The sequence below is a fragment of the Plodia interpunctella genome, chromosome 18 (genome assembly GCF_027563975.2).
Source record: "Plodia interpunctella isolate USDA-ARS_2022_Savannah chromosome 18, ilPloInte3.2, whole genome shotgun sequence".
In the NCBI taxonomy this organism is placed as follows: domain Eukaryota; kingdom Metazoa; phylum Arthropoda; class Insecta; order Lepidoptera; family Pyralidae; genus Plodia; species Plodia interpunctella.
Genome location: NC_071311.1, coordinates 8869332 through 8897199, shown reverse-complemented (window position 1 = coordinate 8897199; position 27868 = coordinate 8869332). Strand labels below are relative to the sequence as shown.

Sequence of the window (27868 nt, the reverse complement as noted above, 5' to 3'; positions counted from 1 at the left end):
TAATTTAAAAAAATACGTTTATTTTCAGTTATTTCAGTCATCTCGCAAAATATTAGTACAAACTAATTTGTAAAATTTGTTTTGATTTTTTTTACTAAAATATTCGAGATTTTCCCCAGTAACCTAACTTCTACATAAAGCACTAATCCCATATTAGTGGCAATTAATATACAAACTTAATAAAACAATATCACAATATCGACCAGTTAGTTCACAAGTACAGCCAACTGCACATCAACCTGTACAAATTCATTGCAAATTGTACGTTATTACCGCGACATAGAGGTCGTAACATGCGGTATTTTGTACATTGGTTAAATGACTATAATCTAATCACACGTCCTATAATTCTAGCTAACATATCTTTGCACACTATATAACACAATTTTACAAAAATTAACTTATTTATTTAAAAAAATGTAAAATGTTAAAGATTTCGAATTTGAGCTAACCTTATATTATTATCTCCAAATGTTACATACTTTACATGGCTTTTTATCGATAAAAAAACTCCTAATACCTTCGTCCTTCCTTCGTCTTTTCCTTCTGCTCGTTCCATAGTTGTTACTCTGTATTGGTTCACTCGCAACCAGTTACGTTAGAATAAAAACTAAAATTTAGGTAAGTTTTCTTACCAAAATGGACGAAGACGGATATAGTAGTCTGGAAATCTCCTTTGGTGCCCGTGTTCAAACTGTGAAAAATAATGAGGGCTCGGGGCGCCACCGTTCCTAATGACACCTAGAACATGGGAAGATAAGAGAGTGATTGATTGAAACACAATTTCACGATTAAACATCGCTCCGTCTTCTGATATGAGACAGTAAGTCCATGGGCTTCAAAGCCGGTAGAACGGGCAACGATGGTCTTGGAGTAGGCGTGGGGGCGGGAGACGGCCTCTCAGGGGTGGTCAGAGCCTTCCACAGCTCGATGGCTGGCAGCTCCACGAGGAGGCAGACGGGGACGGCGATCAGGTATGAGAGAACTGACACGGTGATCAGGAGGGAGATCTGTAATGGAAATGAAGGCTGGAGATGTCACAAGAATTTGCCGTTTTTGCCCGACCCTGGCAGAATGAGAGAGACCAATGGCAGAATTAGGGGAAAGCCCAAAATGTGTCCAAATGACTTGACGTTGTCAAGAAGACAGAGTTATAGTAGTTAATATATCTCTTCGTTATGAGCGTATTCCCGATTTCCGCAGTGTCCCACCTTTTTAATTCTACTCCACTTCGCACAGCTTTCGGTATACAATTATCAGACCATTGGTCTTTTAGGACTTAAGTTAGCACTTATTGATTTTGTTCCTACTGCTCCAGTGGTTGTTATGATAATGAATCATTAGCTTGCTTATGTTCATTTTGGACGCTCGAAATTGCCATGGAAGTGGAGCCCCAAGGCGAAAAAAGTTCTACTAATATTATTATTTTTTTCTAGCATCGATGACAAATCTATACCGTGTTTAGTATCCGATAATGTAGGATACGCATTACTCAATGAGAACGTCCCCTTTCACAATACGTCAATGCGGCTGAATTACACAAAAAAGTATTGGAAACTTATATACGAAATTCCCATATCCCACGAACTAACGGGCGTAGTTAAAGATCACGACTCACCATAGAGTAAATGGAGATGTGTCCGAGCTGCGTGTTGCCTGCCAGCGTCAGGCGCAGTATCATGAAGTGGATGATGAAGACGCAGTAGGACAGCCGCCCGAGCGTGTGGAACCCGCGCCATTCCAGTATGGAGCGGAGACCGGCTGGAAAGATACCCAGACAGTGGCTAAGTCGCTAAACGATTTTCCTCTTCTTTCATGCTACAAACCGCAAGGTTCCCATCGTCGTAGGAATTGTATATACAAAAATGCATAAAAATTTGCTTTCTTTACGTCTTACTCGTCATTACTTACTTGCAACGACTGAAGCCGCAACAAAGAGAGATTGAAGTAGAGAACTAAGCTAGCCCCTTTCCAGGCAGAAAATGAAATAAGCCTCGACTAATTCTTTATGTGATCAGCTGTTTACCGTTAATTGTAGCTGTGCTCACCCCTTCTCTATATTTGATACATGTTATCAACACTTATAATTACTTGCAATCTAATAAGAAGACGTTGAAGCAGAGAGATAAAGAGAGACACGATTGAACTGATGGTGATAGCAGGTCGAATTGGAGGATAAACCGCTGCCATTATTAATACCAAATAAATTTACACTTGAATTGACTGAAGCAGCCAAGACGTAATGATAAGAGACACTGAACTGATGATGTCAGGTGGACTACAGGTTGACACACTTACACTTGCAATGACTGAAGCAGCCCAACAAGAAGACGTTGAAGCAGAGAGCCACGACAGTTCTATCAAGCGCCGCGTACACCGCGCTGGCCCACCGCGGCGGGGCGGAGTCCGACAGGAACACCGCCCCCACTAGCACCACGATGGAGCCGAGGGTGATGGACAGGTGGAACAGGAGGTTGAACCACTGTAAAAATTATGAGGCTTAAAAATGTATAGTTAATTTCATTTCCACTTGTCATTGAGGTTAAATATACATATGTACAGTAGTAAACTAAACAGTCTACCAATTGCTTCTCCCTCTCTCTCTCTCTCATCTTTCCGATCGCATCCGAGACTGTCGCCACAAAGCCCTGCGTAAATTGACAATATAAAAAATAACCTTAAAATTATATAGAGTTAGCGGTGATTTTTAACTGCCCACCTACCTGACGTAAGTCTTCCTTGGGAATACTACTATTGCCAATCAGCTAGGCTATGTGTCCCTTAGTCGCCTCGTATGAAATCCTTGAGTTGATATGGAGTTATCCTATTATAAGGTAGAATCACACGCCACGATTCAACTTTCTGCTACTAAATGTTAGCCTATATCTGACAACCGAACATCAAATTTCTTGATTAGTATTTTTGAGACTAAAGTCTTCCTTGACTTTTAGTCTTTCTCATCTGAGCGTTTTTGCAATCAAGACGCCTATCATTTTAAGAATTACCTTGTTCTGGTTGAGCTTGAGTCCTCGAGTCTGCGCGTGGTGCAGCAGGAAGGCGCAGCCGACGCCGCCCATGTACCCGCTCAGGTTCATCCAGCTCGGCAGGTACAGCATCGTCAGGGTCAGGTTGCCCGCGAACATCGTGCGCAAAGTTCTTGGGAAATCCAATTGATTGTGATATATTGTGATATTATTGTAGTGTGATGTATTGTGATAAATCTAGCTTCGCTTTTGATATATCTCTTTCAATCTTTCAAAGTCTAACTAGCTATTACACCCAGTTCCGCCCATAGAAGCCTGTGTACCGATTTTAATGGAATTTGGAATAGATGTAGTTATTTAATGACCCGAAGCCAAACAAAGCTACCACAAGCGGAGCTGCGGACAACAGCTAGTTTATAATATTAGTACAGATTAGTGTGAATAATACCTTCACAGGCAATTTTTTACGTCAATTTTTTTGTAATATGGTGTATCTCAATAAACTACACACTACTAACATTTCGGAACGCATCATCTGAGCGTATCTGAGTCTATTGTCAGCTTTTCTATTTTTTTTTCTTCACTTTCTTCTTCCTCATGACTGGTGGTGATCATTGCATGGAATGAAACACACGTAAAAAAATTCTTGGCATTATTAATGGAGTGGTTTGCCATTGCCTTCTCATTTTCACACACAAGTTAATATCCCTTCACCGGAAGCAAGTGGTGGTCGATGAAAACTACTATACACAAATCAGATTGGTATACAAACTCATATGGCACAAGTAGGACTCGAATCTGGGACCTTTCGATCCACAGGCGGAGGTCTTAACCATTACACCACCACCGCTTCACTTTACCTTTGTTTAATCTCTCCTCATTTATTTTTCACTGTTCTGTCTCTTTATCTAGGGGCACGGCGGTGCCCCCGCAAGAAAAAAAAGCGGCACGGCCGTACCATCCTTTTCTCGAAGAAATTCTGGCCAAATTCGAACCCCAATAACTTCGTTGTGGATAAAACAGTAAGCCTGCATTTTCTATAACTAAGCAGGTATGAGTAAAACTTACTCAGGCGACTGCCCCGTGACTATAGGCTTGATGTCGTAGAAGTAAGACACAATTCCGGCCGCGAGCGCTGAAGCAGCGATCAGGCCGCCCAGCACCGGCGCTGCTACCTTTTGGAACCGTACCAGGAACAACATCACTATCAGGCCTATGACGTACAGTTGGAGATCTGCGGCCAAATACCTGCAGGTGACCGGTACAAAGACATATAGGTATATTATATATATAAAATCAAAAATCAAAATCAAAATCAAATCATTTATTCAGAAATTAGGCCTTCACAGGCACTTTTTCACGTCACAATCTAAATTAAATGATGTTTACCAAAGCTACAAACTACTACATTTCGGAACGACCACTACTGAGAAGAAATGCCGAAAGAAACTCATTCAAACAGTGTTGGTCCCTATTATGCCAGAAGGGCTTACCATTTTTTAAATATAAATTTATGTATAATTTTTTATCAATAATATAACATGTAAGTACATGGTCAAAGGGTATACTGAAACATATTATGATTGTGATCAAGTGCTGATGAAAGGAAAATATATATACTTATATATATATATGTATAATTAACCAAACAAAAAAAACTTTTAATAAAAGATTGAGCTGACCAGTTCCCCCGGCAGCACCCGTTCACGAGTTGACGCGTGAGTCAGCCATCGCGTAGCTCAACTACAATAGAGGGAACCTCCCGACCCGATCCACGATAAGATCAGATCACCTCATTTTTAGGCCTTTAATTGCATATTAAAAAGTGGAACATTCCGTATTATTTTTCGGCGGTACATAACTGCTTATTAAATTTACCTAATTAATAATCTTTTTTACTCGAAATTTTCTTTCATTCTCTGCATTTTAATCATTGTGTGTGTTGATGTTTATAACCAGATGCAATGATCTATCATGGTCTTTCCTTGTCCCTGAATGCCATTTCTTTACTTCTAGATTCTGGACAGTTTAGTTAGTGGACTACACTAAACATTAAACTAATCAAATGACAATAATGATGTCAGACCAATTTTCAATCAACTTCAACAATTTTTACAAGCACACCTGAATGTACAAAATTGGCTATTCTATAAAATCGGATACTTTTTTCTGATGTCAATAATAAAATTTTATATAGAGCTTGTATGACAGTAATGTATTGTTATCACGAATCGTGGAGTCAAAAAGAATTTCTAATATACTATAACGAAACCGAAAAACCAGTAAATCTCGTAATTAATGAAACTAATCAATTAAAGTGACATTTAATTGTCGTGTTTGTCTATTTGAATACTTGCATACATTTCATTTTTTACCCAGTTGAATAGGCAATTATTGAAGTCGTCGGCACGTGCACTCACCAAGTGTGGCCCATACAGAACTTGCCCATGGGCAGGTGGTTGTGCAGGTACAGCAGGTGGTACCACCAGCGCTGGGCGCAGTCGCGCGCCTCGCGCGTCACCAGCCAGCTCCACGCGGGACCCGCGCCCAAACCAGGGAACCACGACATCGTGAACCACAGCGCGACACCAGCCACTGGTGTCATCCTGGGAGGTTAAACATCACAATACATTTCTTTCTTTTGACGACCTCGGTGGCGCAGTGGTAAAGTTCTTGCCACTGAACCGAGAGGTCCCGGGTTCGATCCCCAGTCGGGTAATGATGGAAAATGATATTTTTCTGATTGACCCGGGTCTTGGATGTTTATCTATATATGTATTTGTTATAAAATATAGTATCATTGAGTTAGTATCCCATAACACAAGTCTCGAACTTACTTTGGGGCTAGCTCAATCTGTGTGATTATTTCTTACCGAGTGTGTTACTGCGTTAGTCAGTGGTAACTGCTGTCAGAGTTTGCAGGCATCTGACATGACATTTACGATTACTTGCCAACATGTAGTGACAAGTTTAAATGTCAATCAGTGTGCAGGTTTCCTCACGATGTTTTTTCAATTACACATTTGAGACCTGTTTCCCTTCTTGTTGACAATGTATTTGATAGCCGATATAACATAGCGAAGAGATTGACTTTCGTCGCGTTTGTGTAGAAATTTATTTCTGTTTAGAAAATACATTTTACAAAGATATATACTTAACAAAAGAAGTTTGCATACATTTGTGCGATTCTCTGCTCCCTAAACTAGGAATAAACCTGTATTTTAGGGAGTAAGTAAAAATTAAGTAAAAATTGATACAAACCTTACATATCTGTTGATAACACTCATGATACACTTCATTACGGTCATTGGTTTAGTTTCGGCGGTGATGAGAATGACGTAGGCTGAGAGGAAACCAGACATGGAGAAGAATGCTTGCAGCCAGAGTGGAGAATTCATTACTGCTTGCCAACCGAACTGGTCGTACATCTGTTTAGAGAAAAAAAAATCTTCATCTTCTTCATAGTCGTATTTGATACAATACAAGCTTAATGCTGAGTGTGTGCCGACGCGCTGTCTGTTTATAGTTATAGTTAGAGCGAATTTTCAAAACAGTTTATAGCAAATTATTTTTTCAATGCCAATTATTTTTACCTACTTTTCGCATACAAGACCTGATTAAATAATTTGATTTGTTGGTTAATAATATATTCATTTACGACCTCGGTGGCGCAGTGGTAAGGTTCTTGCCACTGAACCGAGAGGTCCCGGGTTCGATCCCCGGTTGGGTCATGATGGAAAATTATCTTTTTCAGATTGGACCGGGTCTTGGATGTTTATCTATATATGTATTTGTTATAAAATATAGTATCGTTGAGTTAGTATCCCATAACACAAGTCTCGAACTTACTTTGGGGCTAACTCAATCTGTGTGATTTGTCCTAATAAATTTATATTTATTTATTTAACGTTTAAAATCTTACGTTTTCAATGTACTGCGGGTTATCTGTGAAGGAGTAGATGTTGATGAAGAGAACATGAGAGAATATGACGCACTGCATGCCTATCACTCTGAAAGGAAAATTGCAGTTAAGACAGAAAAGTATAGGGCACAAAACGAGAAACATCGTCCACGCTCATAGTAAAAAAAGTTTTGTTTTCATTAAGTCACTTTTATAACCCATAATTTGACGTGTCAGTAACGTTTCGTACTGTTAGTTAAATTTCTAATTCCCCAAGGGAACCAACAAGATTTGTAAGTATCTACTAAACATAGATAAAAGATTAATTTTATCTATGTTACTATAGTACTACAAAATATGAGATGTTCCAAAAAGGATATGTGAATACTGTTGAGAAACCAACAATATTTTGGTATTTCACAGTCCCAGGACTTACCCCATTGAGATTTGTGAATCTTGTATGTAGTGGAAGATATTTACCTGATGCCCTCAATGGCTGTGAGGTCCTTCATCCTGTCGTCACTGCGCGGCTTGGAGCGGTCGTATGTGAGGATCGACCAGTTGCGCTTCAGCGAGAATGCCAAGAGGTATCGGTTGCCTGCATCAAATTATAAAATACTTTTATTTTTGTTTGCTCGCCTATGGTAAGGAATAGCAGATGTTAGCTATATATATTTAGATTAATATGTTTTTGTGTATATATATATATCTAGATTAATATGTTTATGTACTAAGATGTATCGTTTACGTATAACATGTATGGAATCAATATAAAATGAAATATCCCTGGAGTACAATGCCATTCTTTCTTTCTTTCTATGTACAAACATTACGACGTGAACGTGACGGCGTAAGTGTATGAAAATTTACGACCCGCATTAAATATTTGCTTCTTAAAATTATCTATCAATTTGTTACATGTCTGTCACGATTTTTATGCATAACAAGTAAAGTTTACATGCCAAATAAACCATTATCTATAACATAAGGCTAAACGTTGTTATCAACTTATGTAATCGAAGCTGTGTTGACTTTTGACTTAAATATCAGGCAATCATAACTAAGTAAACTATAGTATTCCGCTCAGTTGTTTTTTAAACTCCAATTGACAAACTCCAAACAATGAAGGTCGTGATAACTGGTGCTGCCGGCTTTTTGGGGTCCCGAGTGGCTGACGCGCTGCTAAAACTTGATTCTCCAATACCCGTAAAGAAACTTATCCTAGTTGACGCGATACTACCGCCGAAGCGCAATGATCCAAGAGTCAATGTTGTTGCTGTTGACTTAACATCACCTGAAGCTGCTCTCAACCTCGTTGAACCTGACTGTGATGTGTTCTTCCACCTAGCAGCCATCGTCAGCGGCCATGCCGAAGCAGACTTCAATCTCGGAATGGCCGTCAACTTCGACGCTACTAGATCGCTCCTCGAGGTAGCTAGGAAGAAAGTGCCTGCACTAAAATTCGTTTTTACCAGTTCCTGTGGCGTTTTCGGAGGAAATCTTCCCAAAATTGTGACTGATATGACAGCCTGTCATCCTCAAACCTCATATGGTGTGCAAAAAGCTATGTGTGAACTACTGATACAAGATTATTCAAGAAAAGGTTTCCTAGATGGACGTTTCGTGAGATTGCCAACGATTTGTATAAGGCCTGGTGCTGCTAACAAAGCTATGACTTCTTTTGTCAGCGGAATAGTCAGGGAACCTTTGAATGGTCAAGTTGCTATTTGTCCTGTAGATAGAGAGCAAAAAGTTTGGATATCAAGTCCTAGTATGGTTGTGAAGAATATAATCCATGCTGCTCTTGTTCCTGCAAATTCTTTGGGTTTATGGAGGGGGATCAACATTCCTGGATTTTGCGTATCTGTCGACGAGATTTTGACAGCTCTGAGGAAGGTGGCCGGAGAAAAGGTAGTGTCTTTAGTAAGGTTTGAGAAAGACGCGGAAATCAGACGGATGTTGGAATCTCTCCCCCTTAACTTCGACAACTCACATGCCCTTAAACTTGGGTTTGGAGTGGACACTGATTTCACTGATGTCATCAATTCGTACATTCGAGATGAATTGAAACAGAAATAATTTAAAAAAAAAACGTGCATGTTTGGCAGGTATTGAAAATTATATAATTACTTATTTATTTAAAGTATAAATAAACATATTTAACTTATAAAAATGTATGTTGTAATATATGACCTTGATACTGATTTATATTATATCGGTATTAATCGCAATGTATTTATATTTATTAATTATTTATTACATAATATATAAAGATTTCGACATGTCTGCAACATTATTATCGCCTTAAGTTTGCAGTCGGTTTAGTTTTTTTTATAAATATAGGAAAGACATACTTACTCCCTTTGGGTTCATTCACCGGAAAATTTTCTTTCACTCCCTACTTTCATACTAATAGAAAATCTGTCTATTACGCTTTCATGTCTAAACTATTACACCAATTTTGATAAAACTTGGTACCTGGATATGGTTAAAGATCCCATAAACCTTCTAGAGCTTCCGTCAAGGGGTGAAAATTAAATTTTAGATAGCACCAGGTAAGTAGATTTAAGTTTTGACATTGACGTAGGTTTCATACAATTTCTGCGTTGATCCGTCAACGGACGACAACGTCATGAAGAACTTTGAAACGAAGTTTCATTTTAACTGTTTTTTTAAATAACAAATAATGTTTATTTTGTTTCCACAACATTAATATTCAGTAACGTCTTATATGTACACATAATGATGACGATTTTGATCACTATAGTGCCAAATCTGATTCCTAAACTATCCGAAGAACCTGTCTCACCTCCTGATAAAATATAAAATACTGGTAACCTACATCTGTAACTTAAAGTCACTTACTGTCAAGTTTAGCCCAGCGGTCGCCGACGACATGCAGCACAGTGCCCAGGAAGGCTAAGGCGACCAGCACTACACACAGCACGGCCAGCGCACGCGCAGAGCTCGCGTCCGTCGCGGGAGGCGACCCCTGCGTGCTGCACCAGCTCACTGACGTCACGACTGCCTAGAAAAAGAAAAAAACATATTATTATATGATTTATTATGGTAATTACTTGTCACTAGACATCGGCAGCTAGTCGTAAAAGTAATGTTAGATGCCTTCAGACGTCTTAAATAAAATTTGATACCAGTGTTAGCAATAACATAACACACTTGAAACCCTATTCATACAAACAGACAGACGTGACAAGCGGGCTTCTTTTTATAATATACTAGCTGCGCCCCGGCTCTTCTCTCCCGTGGAAATTTTGGTATAAAAAGTACCCTATATGTTATTCCAGGTTATATTCTCATGTACCAAATTTTATAACAATCCGTCCAATAGATTTTCCGTGAAAGAGTAACAAACATGCATCCTGACAAACTTTCGCATTTATAATATTAGTAGAATGTAAGGATGACAAAAGTGATAACAAAATACAATAATACAATGAATCATACCTGTAGCCCATATTTGACCACACTGTTGTTGACACAATGCTGAGCTGCCGTGTGCTTGTCACCTGAGCCATGGACTTCCATACATCGGGACACACACACGCCTCGGTGCACCAGCGTGCGATTGTAATGCTTCAAGGTTTGTTGGGAGTAGGCCTGGAAGAATTAATATTAAATTAGTTTTTCAGTGAAAACTTCTTTGGTTCACTTTTTGTGTTGGGTGAAAAATGTTAAACTCGCGTCAGAACACGTGACCTGATCGAAAATTCTTAAGACGTCAAAATGCACAACGTTAATATTCAAATTTTAACTTATGTCGTCACTCCGGGAGTGCAACCCGTTTTGTTATTTATTTATATAGGTATACCTTCAGATCTGTACATGAGCCACAACTAACTATTTAAATATTAAAGAGACAATTGCTATCGCTGCCGTCTATTAAATGAATTCCGTTTTTATACTATTTTAATATTATACAAATCGGTGAAGTCAGTCGTAAGATTCACTATTCTTTTCATACTTTGATGTGTCTTCAATATTTCTTGCCTATTGAGACTAGAATTTGCAAAGTCTCATTTTACCCATCCTTGACTACGCCTGCTTTTTTGATGTCACCGAGGAACTTTTGAATAAGTTGGAACGTTTACAGAATCTCTGTATACGTTTTGTTTATGGCCTAAGAAAGTATGATCACGTATCTGCCTATAGAGTCCAATTAAAATGGTTACCAATTCGCCTGCGGAGGAATTCTCGTATTCTTTGTCTCCTCTTCAACATCCTCTTTAATCCACATTTCCCATCTTATCTTCGAGATCGCTTCTCTTTTGTTCACTCCTCCGACTCTCCTTGCAGGTCCCATCGTCGTACTATCCTTAAATTTCCCGTCCATACTTCCAATTTCTTTTCCTATCCTGTCTCGGTCCATGCCGTCAGGCTATTGAATTCCCTTCCACCGATTCGCGATTCTCAGTCCATTTCCATTTTCAAAAGACGCGTCAAAGATTATTACCTGTCCAGTTCATCCTAGTTCAGTAGGTATATGTAGTTTATGTGTTATTTATATACATATATGTATGTATTTATGTATAATACTTGTATGTATGTGTATTTTATTTTTTAATTGAAATTTTCGTTTTCTTTTCCTTTTTCTTATTTTTTTTGTTTGTATTTTATGCACACGCCAGTCTGCCTCTATGTACCACATCTCCTCTCACGGGTCTACTGGAAGAGATTTATCATTTGACATAAGTAGCACCCTTGTACTCATTTTTATAATGTAATTTATATTTTAAGCTTTTTGTGTACATAAATTGATAAATAAATATTTTTACCGTCCATAAAATATAACAAAATTAAAACATAATCATTATAAAAAATAAAATATGGATCAATGGCGGAATTATTGCAAATAAATCTCTTCTAGCCATTAATAGTATTACTTTTTTCTCTTAATATTATTGCTACAAATAAATACAAAGATCACCGCAGGTATCACGCGTATCTCTTACCGGGTAGACAGGGTCTAAAATCGCAAAGCAACACAAATGACGAGCTCCTTTCTCGATACTTGAATAAATAAATATTTATCGATAGTTACTCCAAGTTAAGAAACACTACATAACCTTCACATGGCCACTGTAAGTATTGTATAATCTGTGTTATGTCGAATTGGATTTGTCCAACTAAGTAATTTCCTATTTGGGAATTTAATTTTAAAATCCACGATATATTTACTGGACTGGATGTGACAAGCAAGATCATCACGAGGTAATTCATCTTGATGGTTGAGGAAATTGATACTCGATGATTGAAATATGTAATACCATGTCTGTATTTAAATTAATCTACGTTGATAGCTCTACCTGGTTTTAATGTTTCCTGTGTTATTATTAAAACGCGTGTGCTCTCTCTATCGTCTTGAGTATTTTCCTGGTTTCTGCCGCAGCCGTTGAGCGGAGCTCAGGAACCGCTTTCCTACTTTTTCTTCGTCGATTTTGCTATAAAATCAGACACATTAACGTGTGTCGTTGGCATCAGACCTCTTATACTTTCATACGAATTAAGCAATGTTAATTGTTATAAGACCTCTCATACAAACTACAACTACACATTGCGTTGCATATAAATACAAGAGGTTTTATTTACGGCAGTTTATTTATTTTAACCGATTCGGTAATCCGCCGCTAATTAGCCAAACTGTATCGCCATAATATACAGCGTGAAACAACGCGAGCGATGTCACGGGCTAGCCCTAGTTCAATCATAATTGCATGGTGTGAAATAACCCATTACGATATCCGACTCGCCATCGACATAACCGGGTAACTGCTTTCAACAGATTCCCCGAGTCAAGGCCAGCCGCGTTTGCCGCGTGTTGCAAGTTGACTGATGAAACTGGCTCGTGCAAGATGTATGATATTGCTAATGGGAATATAAATATATGGTGATAATGACCAAAAATATACCACTGTATGAACTATTTATACGCCAAAACACTTTTTAGCAATGAAATGTGCATAGATTTATTTAGTACATATAGGTATAATTTGAATGACTCCCTAAAAATGTGGTTTTTGCATTCTCAACACAATTTTTATACGCAATCTTAAACATTCTATAAATTTCACATACGTACATAAGTTAGAAGTGCCGGAAATACTTTTACTCGTTATTGTCCCTGTTGTAAATGAAACCGTGGGCAAAAGCTACTAATTTTATATTTCAAGGTCAATGAACTGCAAGATAAAGGTTATTATATTCCTTTTTAAATTAATTTATTTTAAAAGTTTAGAGCATAATATAGTAGTTAATTAACATGTAACTATTTATTAACCTTCGTCAATTAATATAATTTGCTTACCAAAAATATCTTGATAAAAATCTAAATTTTAATTATATGCCAATCACCTTTTATACGTGTTCACGACGATATTATCTCAAACAAGTCTCGAACTTACTAATATTGTCTCGAACTTACTTTGGGGCTAGCTCAATCTGTGTGATTTGTCCTAATATATTTATTTATTTATATTTATTTATATTTATTTATTTATTTATATTTATTTATTTATTTATATTTATTTATTTATTTATATTTATTTATTTATTTATATTTATTTATATTTATTTATTTATTTATATTTATTTATTTATATTTATTTATTTATTTATTTATTTATATTTATTTATTTATTATATGAGTTAAAATCCATATTCATATTATAAATGCGAAAGTCTGTCTATCTGTTCCGCTTTCACGGCTAAACCGCTGGACCGATTTTGATCAAATTTGGTATGCATGTAGTTAAAAACCCCGTTCAAACATAGGCTAATTTTCTCCTAAAATCAACACCCAAATGACTATAATAGGGGGGTGGAAGTTTGTACGAAAAGCGTCTTGCGCTTTCGTAGATAAATTCGCCCGAGCATATAATATAATCTCTGGGTTTATATAAACCCAGAGATTATATACTTTTGTTTGTCTTTTGTTATATATTATATAGAATCATGCACCATTGCTCAGTCGTTTCGACGACGCATCGCGTTGTAGCTCCGTTATTTTCTATATGTTTCGACACTGACGTGCGTTGACGCACGTCAAAATTTCATACAATTTCTGCGTTTTTATTTTATTTATATACTTCGAGGGCCTGCGTTCAGTGTCGTGTTTCGGCCTTAGAATATAACCACTATCCACCCGTGGATATCGTACGAGGCGACTATGGGACACATATAACCTTGATAACTGATAGGCAACAATATCATTCCCAGGGTGACTAGGTAGTCAGCCGGTAATAAAAACACAGCAATTTGTATGTCCCTTTTTCACACTAATTCCGGGCTTTGCGGCATCATAGCCTCAAATGCAACCGGGACAAGACAAGAGACATCTTATAACAAACAGATACCGGATCAGATGCTACAAAGCAGAGATTTGTGGATTTTCTATGTTGTTTAGAAATGCCAAAGTGTTTTTTATATTTTTTGTGTGTGTTAATCATTTATTTAGTTATGTACCTAAATAATATTGGTTTTAATCATGTTGATTCTGTGATATTATAATTTTTCTGATTAGTAAACTTTAATTTGCCAAATATTTATAACTTTTATTCCACGAAAGTGGAGATAATATTATAACCCTACTTATATCACAATTCGGGATACGATATGAAAAGTCTGTCGGGTCAGGTTAGGAAGCGGGTTAGGTTCATAAAAAATATTGTATTTTTTTTGAAGTTCCTAACCTAGCCCGCGACCGGGTTCGGAATAATCCCATAAAATCAGTGCACAACAATGCACTTGTTTATTACTTTACTTAGACGACCTCCGTGGCTTAATGGTCATCATGCCCGACTGCTACAGTGGAGGTCCCGGGTTCGAATCCCGGTCAGGTCAACATGAAAAATGATCTTTTTCAGATTGACCTGGGTCTTGGATGTTTATCTATATATGTATATGTTATAGAATATAGTATCGTTGAGTTAGTATCCCATAACACAAGTTTCGAACTTACTTTGGGGCTAACTCAATCTGTGTCATTTGTCCCTATTTATTTATTATTTTATTTATTTATTATTTATTACACACATTAATCATTCTCCTTGACATCTAAACTAACCCTATAACCTTATAGCAAACAATTAAACTAAATGTTTGAACGAGTACACTAATAAACGATCAAACTCGTTGTTATGTACCGTATTGTTATTGCAATAAGGTTTCGGTTTTAAAGCTATGGATTCAAGACGAGTTTTTAGCATGGCTTTATGGTTTACCAATGGGTTAATGATTTCGACCTTCATGTTGTTAATTCAGAGGAAGAAGCAAATAAATATACGTACTTGTAACTAAATTTTGTCCGCGGATTCACCCGCGTTTATTTCGTGTTCTAAGTCGCGAAACCAAGACCATATTTTAATTTTATTTAGACCATCCGCTACACATCTGTGAAAAACGCATCAAATTCCATAATAAATTATTCACTTAAACCATTCTCAAGAATTGTAAAATTTAAATCCAATATGTTCAAGTACTAAATAATAAATTTAGTTTTTTTTTTATATAGCCTGTATTTTGTGTCCCACTGCTGGACAAAGGCCTCCCCTTCTGTCTTCCAAAGGTCTCTATACTGAGCCCTTTGTTGCCAACCACGCCGAAACCTGTCTAAATCTCAAATAATCATCTGGTTCGTGGTACTACCTCGAACTAGATGGGGTAGTTATTTTGATATTTCTAAGAAATATCAAAATCAATTTAGTAAAGTTGTTTTAATTCATATTAAGTTAATATTTTCCATGGCAATATAACATGACATATGTAATACGCTTTGGAAACGTGTAGGTAAGTCAAATTTATGTTCGCAGACCTACTATCGTAAATGAAGGTAAGCTAGTGACCTTTCGGAGAACGTATAGTGAGGAAATCCGGAAAGGGTGGAGAATATTTTCCGGTTTAAACAAAATATTATGAAATAAATAACAACATTGAAACGCATAGAGTTCAATAAAAGTATTAAACTAACAATAAACAAATATAATGCGAGTTTTGTTTGCTTGTTTTATTTTGATATGTGAATGTGTATTGCGGAAAACATTTACGACAAATAAACGTAGTTCCCCAAGGAAAACAGGTATGTTTTTTACATGAGTATTTCTGGGACAAGTTTCTCATTTATCAGTTTATAGAAGGATACAGACTACAGCCGGGTATTGACCTAAGATCCGGCTTAGTTCCCAATTTAATAATTTACCTATCGTTCGCACGGACAAAACATTTTTTTATAATCGTTGACGTAAATGACAATCCACGTTCAACCCACCGTCCAAATGGAATAAATAGGTTATCAGACTAAATTTTGATTTGATACATAAATATTATGAATCTCACAATTATATAATCATCCAATAGTGACTTCACTTTCGTATCCCAAGTATTTTCCAAAATATAACAAAAAACAATTCACATTTTTTGGATTTCTCGTTCGTCTTACCAAAACCGCTAGCCCCATACTTCTAAATGTATCGCCTTATAACGTGAGCGTCAAGGAAATCGACGTTCCCATAAAGTTTGATCGCTAATAAATTTACTGACTGATATAAACTCATTCACTCAGTCTTTTATTATATTATTACCATGGAATTAGTAAGTACTTGTACGGAGTACTTACTAATTCTATGAATATTGCATATTTTTCACAATTGACATACCATGTCTGGTCCCCTGATGCGACAATGCGATGCGACGCGGAGCCATGTCACTGAAAATCAGCAACATGGCTCCTCGTCACGGCACAAGCTGAGTGGTACCCTCTATATGGTATAGCATACTTTATGTAACTTTGTAAAATTATGAATTTGTCCATTTTCTATAATGTATATTTGTATGCCACCTATATGAATAAATGTATTTCTATTTATCTCCTTACACATTATAAAACAAAGTCTATAAACTCTGCCGCGTCTGTCTGTCCGTTCGCGGTAAACTCAAACACTAATGCACGGATTTTCGTGCGGTTTTCACCAATAGATCGTGTGGTTTCCGAGGAAGGTTTACGCAGGACGGGCCGCGTTTATATCTAAACTCAATACATTTAATATTTTGGCGTAGGTTTGTCTTAATGAGGACAGTCGACTTCCCGTAAGTGTCTCACCTCTAGCAACCTCAAGGTGGGTGAAGGAGAGTCGGAGCGCAGCTGAGCATCAACGATGCAATACACGTCTCCAGGGTTCTGGCACTGCGCCCACTCGTCCAGCGCATACAGCGGCGGCAGGGACGCGAAAGTAGTTTCTGAAAACATAAACCAATTACTTATACGAATTTAGTTTATCATCGTCATCACCCTTTTTCTTCTTAGAGCCATGCCCCACAGCTGAGGCGTTCTCGTGTTGTAGCTCCGTTGTTCTCGATAGGTTTTGACACTAACGTGCGTTCATGTACTTAGGAACTTCATACAATTTCTGCGTTGTTTATCGATAGACGTCAAAACGACTGAGCGCGTGCGAGTGGCCAATAACAGGTCTTAGTCGGCGAATCGTAATAGTGAAGAACAATAACCAATATCCTTTTTACCCGACTGCTCATAAAAGAGTTGTTAATATTTGAAGGCTTCATGTGTGATGGAGTAATGAAAGATTTGTATTATGGGGTGATGTGAATTATTGTTTTTTATCATTTCTTTCGTAAAGATTAATGGCTTATTCAACAGGCTCAACATAATCATTCTATAAAAATAAACCGGCCACTTTCCAGAAGTTAGTGAATTAACCCTCTGTAGAAATGCTGCTGTTGCCTGTCACTTGTCAAGGCTTTTTATCCCTATCGCCGACGAAATCCAATTAGTCTTAAGTACTAAAACGACTGCCATTGACCGATTATTAAAACGACTTAAATTTATATCCGAATAAAATGTGTTAATATAATATTATTACTTATATATGCTAATTAAATTGGGAAACCATTTTAAGATGTTATGATGCACTAGCCTATGCTTTTACTTCATTTATTATTCACAAGGGTGCTGCACATGGTACACGCCGCAGGCGCATCTAAAAGGGCTCTATACGCACACACCACTATAACAATATTATAAATATCTTATTTCTAGCGGTAAATAAAGAAAATTTTATATGAATGTGTGCACCAAATTTCATAGCAATCCGTTAAGTAGATTATGCGCGAAAGAGTAACAAACATACATAACTCATTCTTTTAACGTAATAAAGCCATAATTAATCGATACATTGACGTAAGTAGTTTGTTTGTTGGTGTATCTAGATTCTACAGGTACATCAATTATTTAATTTGATAGCCATTCATGACCCAGTACGGGGCAAAGACCTGTCTCTCTTTCTCCCTCGACGTTCGTTCCAGTGCTATATCGCGAAGCATTATTTAGGGAATACATATTCATCATGTATAATATTATATCGAAAAGAAGTCACTTCTAATATTTCAATTTGAATCAGGTCAAGTCCGGAAAATCCTCTACATTAATACATACCTAATTAATTACATTAGTTACTTATAACAGAAACTAGTTACCTTAAAAGTAAGCAAGTAAAGTTATGTACAGTTAGCAATGACAGTAGCTATAGAAGTGTTCAGATTCGTCCAGAGCTTTATGTGTAAAATAAAGCTTGTAGTAAAATGTATGGACATCAAAGACACCACAGCTCTTTAAATTTATAGAAACAAATCAATCGATACGAGTAAAAAATAAATATTTAATAACTAGTTGGTAAGATTTGTTGTTTAAGCGTCACATTAAAAACAAAACTCATTTTTTGACAGTCCTTCGAAAATAATTTAGGTATCGGGTTTAAAAAACTTACCATTGATTTGAACAACACTTCCCCACGCGACACTTAGAAGCACAGACAACACAGCTGCGCGCAGCATCTTTCCCGCGCGAAAATGCACTGAGCCGAAGATTTGGCGGGAATGCGCTTGCATAACCTCAAATGTAAGGTGGAGGTCGCCCCTTCTACATTTCGACAGATCACTAGTAAACTCAACGTATTGTCTGACATGTGGACATTCATTAGTGATGTAACTGGCCAGTCTGATGTGTGTAAGGGCATTTAAAAAGAATTTAGTTCACAATTTAAATATTTACAAAATTACAGTCAGCGTAGGTCGAAATTTCCACATCTTTATTGAAGACAAAATTAACTTTAATAATTATTACAATGCTGAAGTATGCCTGTTTAATTGTTGTTTGCTTGCAAGTTGTCCAGGGACAGAAAATAAAACTACTTTCGAAAATCTATATATCAATGCCGTAGTCAAAATGGCCGATAGGGCGCTCTACGTTTCCCGAAGGTGGTAGATAATGTTTTTAGTATTAAGTCTTGTTCGTTTGTGCCATCTTCGTCAATAAATTTAAATAAATAAATAGCTAAGCACTTTCTATAATGAAATTATGCGCAGAATTAACCAGTAAAACACAAAAGTATAATTAATAAATTTTTATTTGCATGAATCCTTCAATTTCAATAATCTATTTACACGATAGTTGTAATAATAATAAAATATCGCTATTGTTAATGCATAACATCAAAAAGTTCCGAGGAAAAAATCAAAACGCCACCAACTAAGCACAAGGCATTTCTATACAGAACATAGACAGTTAAATGAATAGACCGATCTGACAAATAAAAACTGAAAAAAAAAAAAACAGGGAGACACGAATTCGTTGATAAATCTAAACTTGGGGTAAAAAAAACTAATTCCCATTGGCGTTACTTTTGCCGTGATCGGTGTATAATTTTAACAAATCTATGTGTGCTATTGTCGAAACTGCATCCGCTACGGCGCATCACTGCGTCGCGAGCATTTTACGCAAGTTTCGGAGTTTCTCAAAGTATACATTATGCCGTTCAGTTGATAATATAATGGCTAATTTTTTTTTTATATGTTTGTTAATAACAAACAAAAGTTAATATTTTTTAAGAATAAGCGACGACATTTTCGTAAAATGCTCGCAAGGCCTCCTTACTAGCCTTATTCAATGTATTAGTAAAACTTCTATTTTATGTCTCATTTCAGCACTCTTTATAATATTTAGTTTTTAGAATACATATTTTAACATTTTGAATCGGCATTTTTTTTTTAACAAAACACTTTTTTTTATCCCAATTGCACGCATACACACTAAGCCTTAGGTGAGCTTTGAAAAATTTTTTCAGAACAATATTTTAATCTAATAATTTAAATACTAACAGTCTTACTACAATTGTGTATTAAACAAATATTTAAACAAGCCATGTCTATTAGTGTAATCGCACGATATCTACGCGATACATTATTTTCACAAATGTGACAATAATAATATAACAAAGACAATCGATTTTTTTTTTTATAATTTGATTTAGATATTTAAATGATTTTGTTAAACATTTCACACATGCTCTTCATCAAATTTTGTCATCAACAAAAATTAATCAATTATAGATTTTTTCCAAAATTTGAATTATTTATCACATTTAATTCGTAAAAGCATGTTTCCTGTAACGGGCACGCTCACTGACATTACTGTGGAATAATAACAACTAAAATTATAAAGAGACCAAAACTCACACAATTTAATACAATCATTGTAAACTATCTAAAAACGAAATAATTAAGTAAATAACATAACTTACTGACTATATATAAATAATACACAAATACATGGTGTAAACGATTGCTATAAAATATATAGTAAATACAGTATTAGTACAATATAAATATTTTATTTTTGTCCATTTAATGGAATCTTTTAGTTTTTATTAATTTTTAATTATTTTTATAATTACAATGTAGCAATTTTTTACACCGTATATTACAATATATACAACGTTTGATTATGAAAATATATCTATTTAGAGGTATTCCCCTCAGAGCAGTCACCTGAATAGCTCCCGACTCCAATGGCACATAGGGCGAATCAATATGATTATACAAAATGCAGATTTTTAAAGAAAAATCACTACTTTGAAAATCTAGGTGCTATTGCAGTTGGAAGTTATTTTAATCAGAGCTCTGAGAGGAATACTTATATATTTATAAGCAAAAGCCGACTGGACCAGTCGTTTAGGACGCAAATAAAAGCACCGGCACAAATTAAGAAAACATTAAAATGTATTTAATTTATTATACATAAGATTTATATACTTGCAAAATGTTAATAATTTTTGCGTTCTTAACTCGTGATAGTGAAATCACTTGTTCCGTTAAAATAGGTAAACATAAATCTGTGTTTAAAAAATAATTATAGTTCGCGTCAAGTTCATTACAAATTATCAACGGAATTAAGGTGTTATAAGGATAATTATCACAATAAACGCATTGGCTAAACATATGCATCGCAAAACATTTAATATAGGATCATCCGGTGCAAAATTTAACAATTCTAAAAGTAAAAAGTGATTAAGGGTAAAGGTACGGAACCCCAAAGCGGAATTCTAGGTACGAAACTTGATTCCTTAGTCTTAACCATAACCTTTCTTGCGATTTTTACATCTGTTTATCATTGACACTGATTGTCTTGACATTTACCAGTCTCTGTCTAACCCGTCATAGATGAAGTCGTTTTTATTACCATACATATGCTTCGATCCATACAAAATCGCTACATAACTCGTAATCGATATTATACTTATTGCCATCGACACCTTAATTACCGATTGAGATACGTCATCTAAAAAAAATATAACTCCATGAAACATAAAGTTATATAAACGCAATATATTGTAAATCATTTTCTCAACAATAAAATAATAATTTAATGTTTTTTTAATAAATGCTTTTCCGATACACACAACAGCAAAATTTTGTATTATTAAGAATGAATTAATCAATTTTCTTATGTCAGGATTTCACTTTTTTATATACTTTATATTTGGAAAGAAAAACCTTCCTTATTACATATTTACAAGCATAACTTTTATATATATATATATATATATATATATATATATATAGCTTTTAATTCGATAATCTGTTAAATCTATTTTCATTGTATTTCAGGTCGAAAATATACGGAATTTTGCAGTGGCATCTTCGCGAATGCGCAAACGACGGACTGGTGAAGCAAAATAGACTCTAATATAAGTCGCATAGACTTGTTATTGCATTGCTTTCACTTAACATTCGAGTCGCGCGAAAATGGCCTTGATTGCTGTGCAATTCATTTCCTAGCTAACATTAACTTCAATTGACATAACCCAGATACAGTTTTGATGAAAAATTATAACCACAGCGTTACGCGTAGTCTGATTTATACAACATCGCTCTCACCCCGAGAGAGATCATTCAAAACTAAGCTTTAAAGCGTACTCTGTAGACATACTTTACATTGGCAACAAATGTGCGTAACGTTCGCTGTAAGTTAGTTAACAGTTGATAATGCAAAGTGTGTCTACAGCGTAAGATCGAAGGTTCACTTTTCATTGAAAGTATTTTGTCGGGTGATAGCGGTGCCTTAATAAAGCACCTTTCTACCGCACCACTCCCATCAGGCAAGATGTAGTTCATTGAAAAGTGAGCTTTAGTGTGTCCCCTGTAGACATATTTTACTTTGACAACTTAGACGACTGCTCGCTGTTAACTCTCTTTTTGTCAACGTAAATTATGTCTACAGAGAACGATTTAAAGCTCATTTTACAATGAACGTCATATTGCCGAGTAGAAGTGTGTATATTTTGCCTGTGCCCAACAGTCCACACACAATATAAAAAGTAAGGTGAGCAAAAGAGTTTTTTTTTTCTTTTAATTATTTAGTACAGTACAAATGGCACACCAGAAGTAATTCGAGTAATAAAGATGTGATAAAAAAGTATATGTTATTTTGCAATTTGCAATTAACTTGTCAAGTAAATTGCAAATTATGTATGAGTACATTAACAGGAACTACATCTGACGTATGAGCACAGAGTGCAAGGTTCAGTTTGCAACAAATTGCCATAATGAGGATTACTTTATTAGGGACGGGTAAAAATATTGTGCATCTTTATATTTGCAGTAAAATTAAATATAAAGAAGTGCTTTAAATTTTTGATTAAACTGCTGCTGCCTTCTTAAAACCATTTTGGATTTAACCAACTTTTTTTTATTGATTTAATTGATGCGACCCACTGCTAAAATCTCAGTCGAGGGCAGCTTGTTTCCACCTCTGCAGGTACCCATTAATATCATCCATCTCATTCGCGGTCTCGCTCTCTCACTCTGGCCCTTCTGGCACCCATAGGGTAGCCAGGAGTGGGACTCATCAACAGACTAAAATAATAATTTAAAGGAATTTTGTCACGTACATCATGTAACTTACTGAGTTATAACAAAATATAATTTATATCGCTGTATTTGGGGCAAGGCGCTTAATATATATGTGCGTACATAACACATATTCAGAAACATATATTTGGGGATCTATAAATTTTTATTACGTTAACTAATTGCAAAAGTAATTACATACATACGTATGAATAATATTGCATTACATAAAAGAATAGGAATGAGACAAAAGAATAAGAAATATAACAAAGCAGTAATAATCAAATAAAAGCGAAAAAAGATTATGAGAAAAACATAACGTTATAAAACTTAATATAATATTTTTAGTTTTCCAAATAAATAAGAACTATACTGCTACAAATGACATTTTAAGATCGCTATATCCGATTTCGTCTTTTTACTATCATTTTCCGTCTTGACCTAACCAAGGATCGAACCCGGGAGCTCCAATGTCCGGCATGATGACCATCAGAGCACAAAGCCATTACTCTGCATGATTATAAACACATCATCGCAAAAAATCTGCCATCCAACAACGACATTAATCCATTGCGTCAAAAGGAACACGTGTATAGTACAGCGAGACACAAATCTAGAATCACATATATATACAAGAACGCAGCAACGCGCAATTGTATTGTTACGTTTGATCTGTAGCCCTGTGTATAAAGCTAATTTAGAACAACGTAATTAGGTAGGCACTTAATTTAGACAATAATTACATATAATATTGCATATGTATACATAACATAGGTTATGTTGAATGAAGGTTAACGCGAACATGCCACTAGGGGCGCTGTTGTAGAGCGAGGTTCATGTCAAAATCAATTTGTTTTTCTTAATTTGAACGTTCGAATTTGCTTGTGGTGCGCATGTGCGCGGTTTTTTTTTAATGTCAGTCTTACGGGTTGGCCCAAGAATCAACAGGCGCGATGCGTCGCGACGCGATAATATCATTTACATGGATGTAAATTACAGTGCCCTACAGTCTATACAGAACAGACATATCGTCCGTATGATAATCTCGCGTCGCGTCGCTTTGTCTCAATTAGGACCCGAAATTAGTGAACAGGACCTTGTTTGCCAGTGGCGCTAACTAGCGAAGTTAAAATTAACTTCGTTGGCTACAGACTCAACATTAAATAAATACAGATGACATAAATTGTATTAAACTTTGAACGATACTTATCAAAGTTCAAAACATTCGACAGAGAAAACTATAAACTTCGTCATATCTTTCGTTTCAGTCATACAAGAAAGAGAAATGTGTATTAGAAGTACACGAGAAGAAAGGGGACAGAGCGCTAATGTCTTTTGTCCCTGACAGAAGACAGAAGCGGCAAATTGGTCGTTATAAAACCAGGCACATGTGGTTTTATAACGACCAATCTGCCGTTTTGTATGAGATGCGCCAGGAATTTGTAATGTTTTATTACATTTGGTTACGCTAGCTTGTCGTCTTTAGCTTTCTTTGTCGATGAAACAAAGCAAATTATTTTATTTTTTTATTTTTTATAAAAAATAAAATTATTAACGGGAAATTATTAACGGGAGATAAGGGTGAGCTAAATATAATGGTTTAATAGGATAATCCTCATATATAAAGACCAACATAATCAAGTTTAAAAAATCAAATTTTCATCCCCTGAAGCAAATTCGTCCCCTCCCATTTCAACACAACAAAAACATATGTTATAAGTGTTTGAATGAGAAATTTTTGAGTTTTCATAGCCAAATATTCGTTCCCTAATGCGAATTGATCCCCTTTATGATTCACACATTATCGATGATGTATTTACCAAACGAAAACAAGAAACGTCATAATCTCAACTATATTATCACTTGACGAGCAGATTCATTAAATTATTATTAATATAAGTATATAAGTTCATTTTTTTTAATAAAAGGGGTGAACGAACTTCTATATAATAGTTTAATACAAATAAAATATCAAAAGCCAAATATTCAACCCCCGAGTGAAACTCATCCCCTATTTCATATCTCACATTACTGGTGATGTATTTGCCAAACGAAAATAAGGAACAAGGCCATAATCCCAATCAACAATATAATGACTTGCTTAACGAACAGGACTGTCAGTCTGACCTGTAGATCGCCCAGATCGATCCCCAGAGATCAGTCGACGCCGGCGAACCCTACGGATCCCTCGATCGCCTTTACGAGCTTCTCGCGTAATTGCTGGTAGCTATCATACGGCGGTAGGTCTATGCGGTTGAAACTGTAACAAATAATTGTTATTTACAAAATTATACATATATGTTGCAGGCTTCCTTAAACTGTGGTGGCCATTTATCATCACATGCCTATTTGCCTGCCTTTATAGCTGATAAGCAACAGCAGCATTCCTAAAGAGGGTTGACGTCAGGCAGCCGCCTTTTCACAACATTTTGCAAATCCTTTCCCTTTTCTCATTTCCTTCATGTTTTCGCGAACCCCGGGTTATTATAGCTAAGAATATAACCAAAAAACGCGAGGACGAAAGGGAGATCTTTCATTCGTTACATTTTGTCTTGTCTCTAATATTTTCTCGTGTCTAAAATAAAAATAAAACTCACCAAGTATGCGCCCTGGGGTAGTTATCGGGCGCGCCCCACTTCTCGATAGTGAACAACTGGGGTCCATTCGACCCGTAGAGTTCCTTGAACCCGTTCATTGGCACCCTCGATGTCCCAGTCACGAACTGTAGTAGACGAGATCGCATCTCGTTAGAGAATGATAGCACCACCTGTGAACAAATTAAGCGATCAGAGTTAGAGACTGAAATTCGTTTGTACAATGAGCTTTATTTGGGTAAAGAAACTATACACCTTTTTGCGGATACCCGCACTAGTTCTTTTAAGAGGCAAATCAAACGAATCCTCCGCTGACCTCGATAATTTTAAGCTTTTCCTATGATTGTATGATGATTGTTATTTTTGTATATGTTTATAAATACTGATTGTTTGTCACTGTTTACTTTTCGTACGTACGTACGTCATATTTAGTTAAGTAGTAGCGTTAGTTCCTAGCTATGTTTACAAAATTTGTCATGTTGTATGCACGTTTTTGGGTTCAGTCTAGATCGTAGTGTTATAGATTGTAACCTGTTGTATATGCCTATATATATAAATACATTCGTCATAATTGGTGTATGAATGATTCATAAGAGACGGAAGAGTTTGAAGTGGTGGTGGTGTAATGGTTAAGACGCCCGCCTGGGGATCGAAAGGTCTCAGGTTCGTATCCTTCTATACCAATCAGACTCATATATAGTTTGTCTGACTCATACATAGTTTTCATAGACCACCACTTGCTTCCGGTGAATGAAAACATCGTAAGGAAACTTGCACACTGGTTGACAGTTTAGTTCCCTAGTGCGCATGCAACTACCTGCCACTAGATGGCGATAAGTAGTCGTAAAAGTCAAGTCAGATGCCTTTAGGTGACTTGAATAAAAATCTGACACCAGTGTTAGCAATAACACACTCGATATGATGATGATAAGAGTCGGAAAAAGTGACAGAGAGCGAAAAAAATTATATCATGACACGTTCATGGAAGATGTTACGGCGGACAAAAAACTAATTTTCAACGAACTACATTTTTTTGGCATCGCTATATAATATACAATGGGCAAGATTAATTGATAAACCTCTCCAGTGTTGACAACCAACAGGACATAGAGCCGATTTGTGTTCTTCTCTTTCTTGACAGACTACCGGTGTTACTCACAGATTTCATGGCAGATTTGGAGTCAATTTAGTCTGCGATTTAGTGTTAGTGTAGTGTCAGGCTTGGATCAGATTTAGTGAACATTTCGTAAAATGTAGTATGTGATATAGTGTCCGGTTTAGTGCCAGTTTAATGTCAGAGTTGTTCAGTCAGATTAAATTAAAATGTTGTTTCAATTTAGCATAAGATTCAGCATTTGGTTTAATGTCAATTACGAGTAAGTGTCAAATTTAGTCACATTTAGTGATAATTTTGAGTAAATTTAATATCTGATTTAGTCTCTGTTTTGATGCCAGTTGAGTATCAAACTTGAGCCTGAAATAGTGGGTATTTAGAATCCAATTTAGGGTCACATTTGGAACAATTTAGGGTCACATTTGGATCAATTTACGGTCACATTTGGAGCAATTCGGGGTCACATTTGGACCAATTTAGGGTCACATTTGGAGCAATTTAGGGTTACATTTTAAGGACACTTCTGAGCACGAGCGAGAGCTCCACAAAGAGCGAGAAACACAATCGGCTCACCCTCCAGAACCACTGCACGACGATGTGGTTCGCGTGGTAGTCCCCCTTGTACAGCGTGTTGGCGCGCCAGTCGCGCACGTCGATGTGCTGGATCCCGCACAGCAGCAGCTCCAGCTCGTGCTCGTCGAATATCTTCAGCAGGTTGAGGGGCACCAGCGCCCCGAAACCTTCGAGGAACGCCGACATCTGCTCCTGGACTCGGCTCACGAAACGCCACTGGATCACCAATCTATATATATAAAACTCTTCCGTTACTGAGCGACTAACTAACTGACTGACAGACAACGTACAGCCGAAACTACTGGGCGTAGGAAGCTAAAATTTGCTGGCATGGTAGTTCCCTGGGGAGTGTAGGTGAGCTACTAAGAATGGATTTCCTGAAATTCCCACGGGAAACGCATTTTTATTCACATACGAAGTTGTGGGAAAAGCTGGTCTAAAATAATGTTTCGTTTGATCGCTTCCGAATGAGATTCTTTATGAAACTGTC

At 36.4% G+C, this 27868-nt stretch overlaps 3 protein-coding genes across 7 annotated transcripts in view; 1 reads left to right on the top strand and 2 right to left on the bottom strand.

Annotated features, from left to right (window-relative positions):
- Nucleotides 1-3: 3 nt before the first annotated feature.
- Nucleotides 4-18830, bottom strand: LOC128677471 (nose resistant to fluoxetine protein 6-like). The gene is made up of 13 exons (XM_053758356.1): nt 18678-18830; nt 16997-17133; nt 10351-10503; nt 9751-9913; nt 7366-7483; nt 6907-6994; nt 6246-6412; nt 5405-5590; nt 4053-4232; nt 3006-3156; nt 2299-2482; nt 1619-1761; nt 4-1010 (listed from the first exon to the last, which is right to left on the bottom strand). The coding sequence occupies exons 1-13, from the start codon at nt 18796-18798 to the stop codon at nt 792-794; spliced, it is 2010 nt and encodes a 669-aa protein (XP_053614331.1). The 5' UTR covers nt 18799-18830; the 3' UTR covers nt 4-791.
- On the top strand, nt 7904-9183 carry LOC128677473 (D-erythronate dehydrogenase-like). Its single transcript, XM_053758358.2, has one exon. It carries the CDS (start codon nt 8008-8010, stop codon nt 8962-8964), a length of 957 nt encoding a protein of 318 aa, XP_053614333.1. The 5' UTR covers nt 7904-8007; the 3' UTR covers nt 8965-9183.
- A 468-nt stretch (nt 18831-19298) lies between the features above and the next one.
- The window catches only part of Nedd4, a 33179-nt gene continuing 24609 nt past the window's right edge, over nt 19299-27868 (bottom strand). For all 5 annotated transcript variants that reach the window (XM_053759011.1, XM_053759012.1, XM_053759013.2 and 2 more), the window contains 3 exons: nt 27379-27607; nt 25695-25864; nt 19299-25357 (listed from right to left, as the gene is read on the bottom strand). In XM_053759011.1, coding sequence (XP_053614986.1) covers nt 25255-25357; nt 25695-25864; nt 27379-27607 — 502 coding nt within the window. In that variant the 3' untranslated portion in view covers nt 19299-25254. The remainder of the gene's footprint in view (nt 25358-25694; nt 25865-27378; nt 27608-27868) is intronic.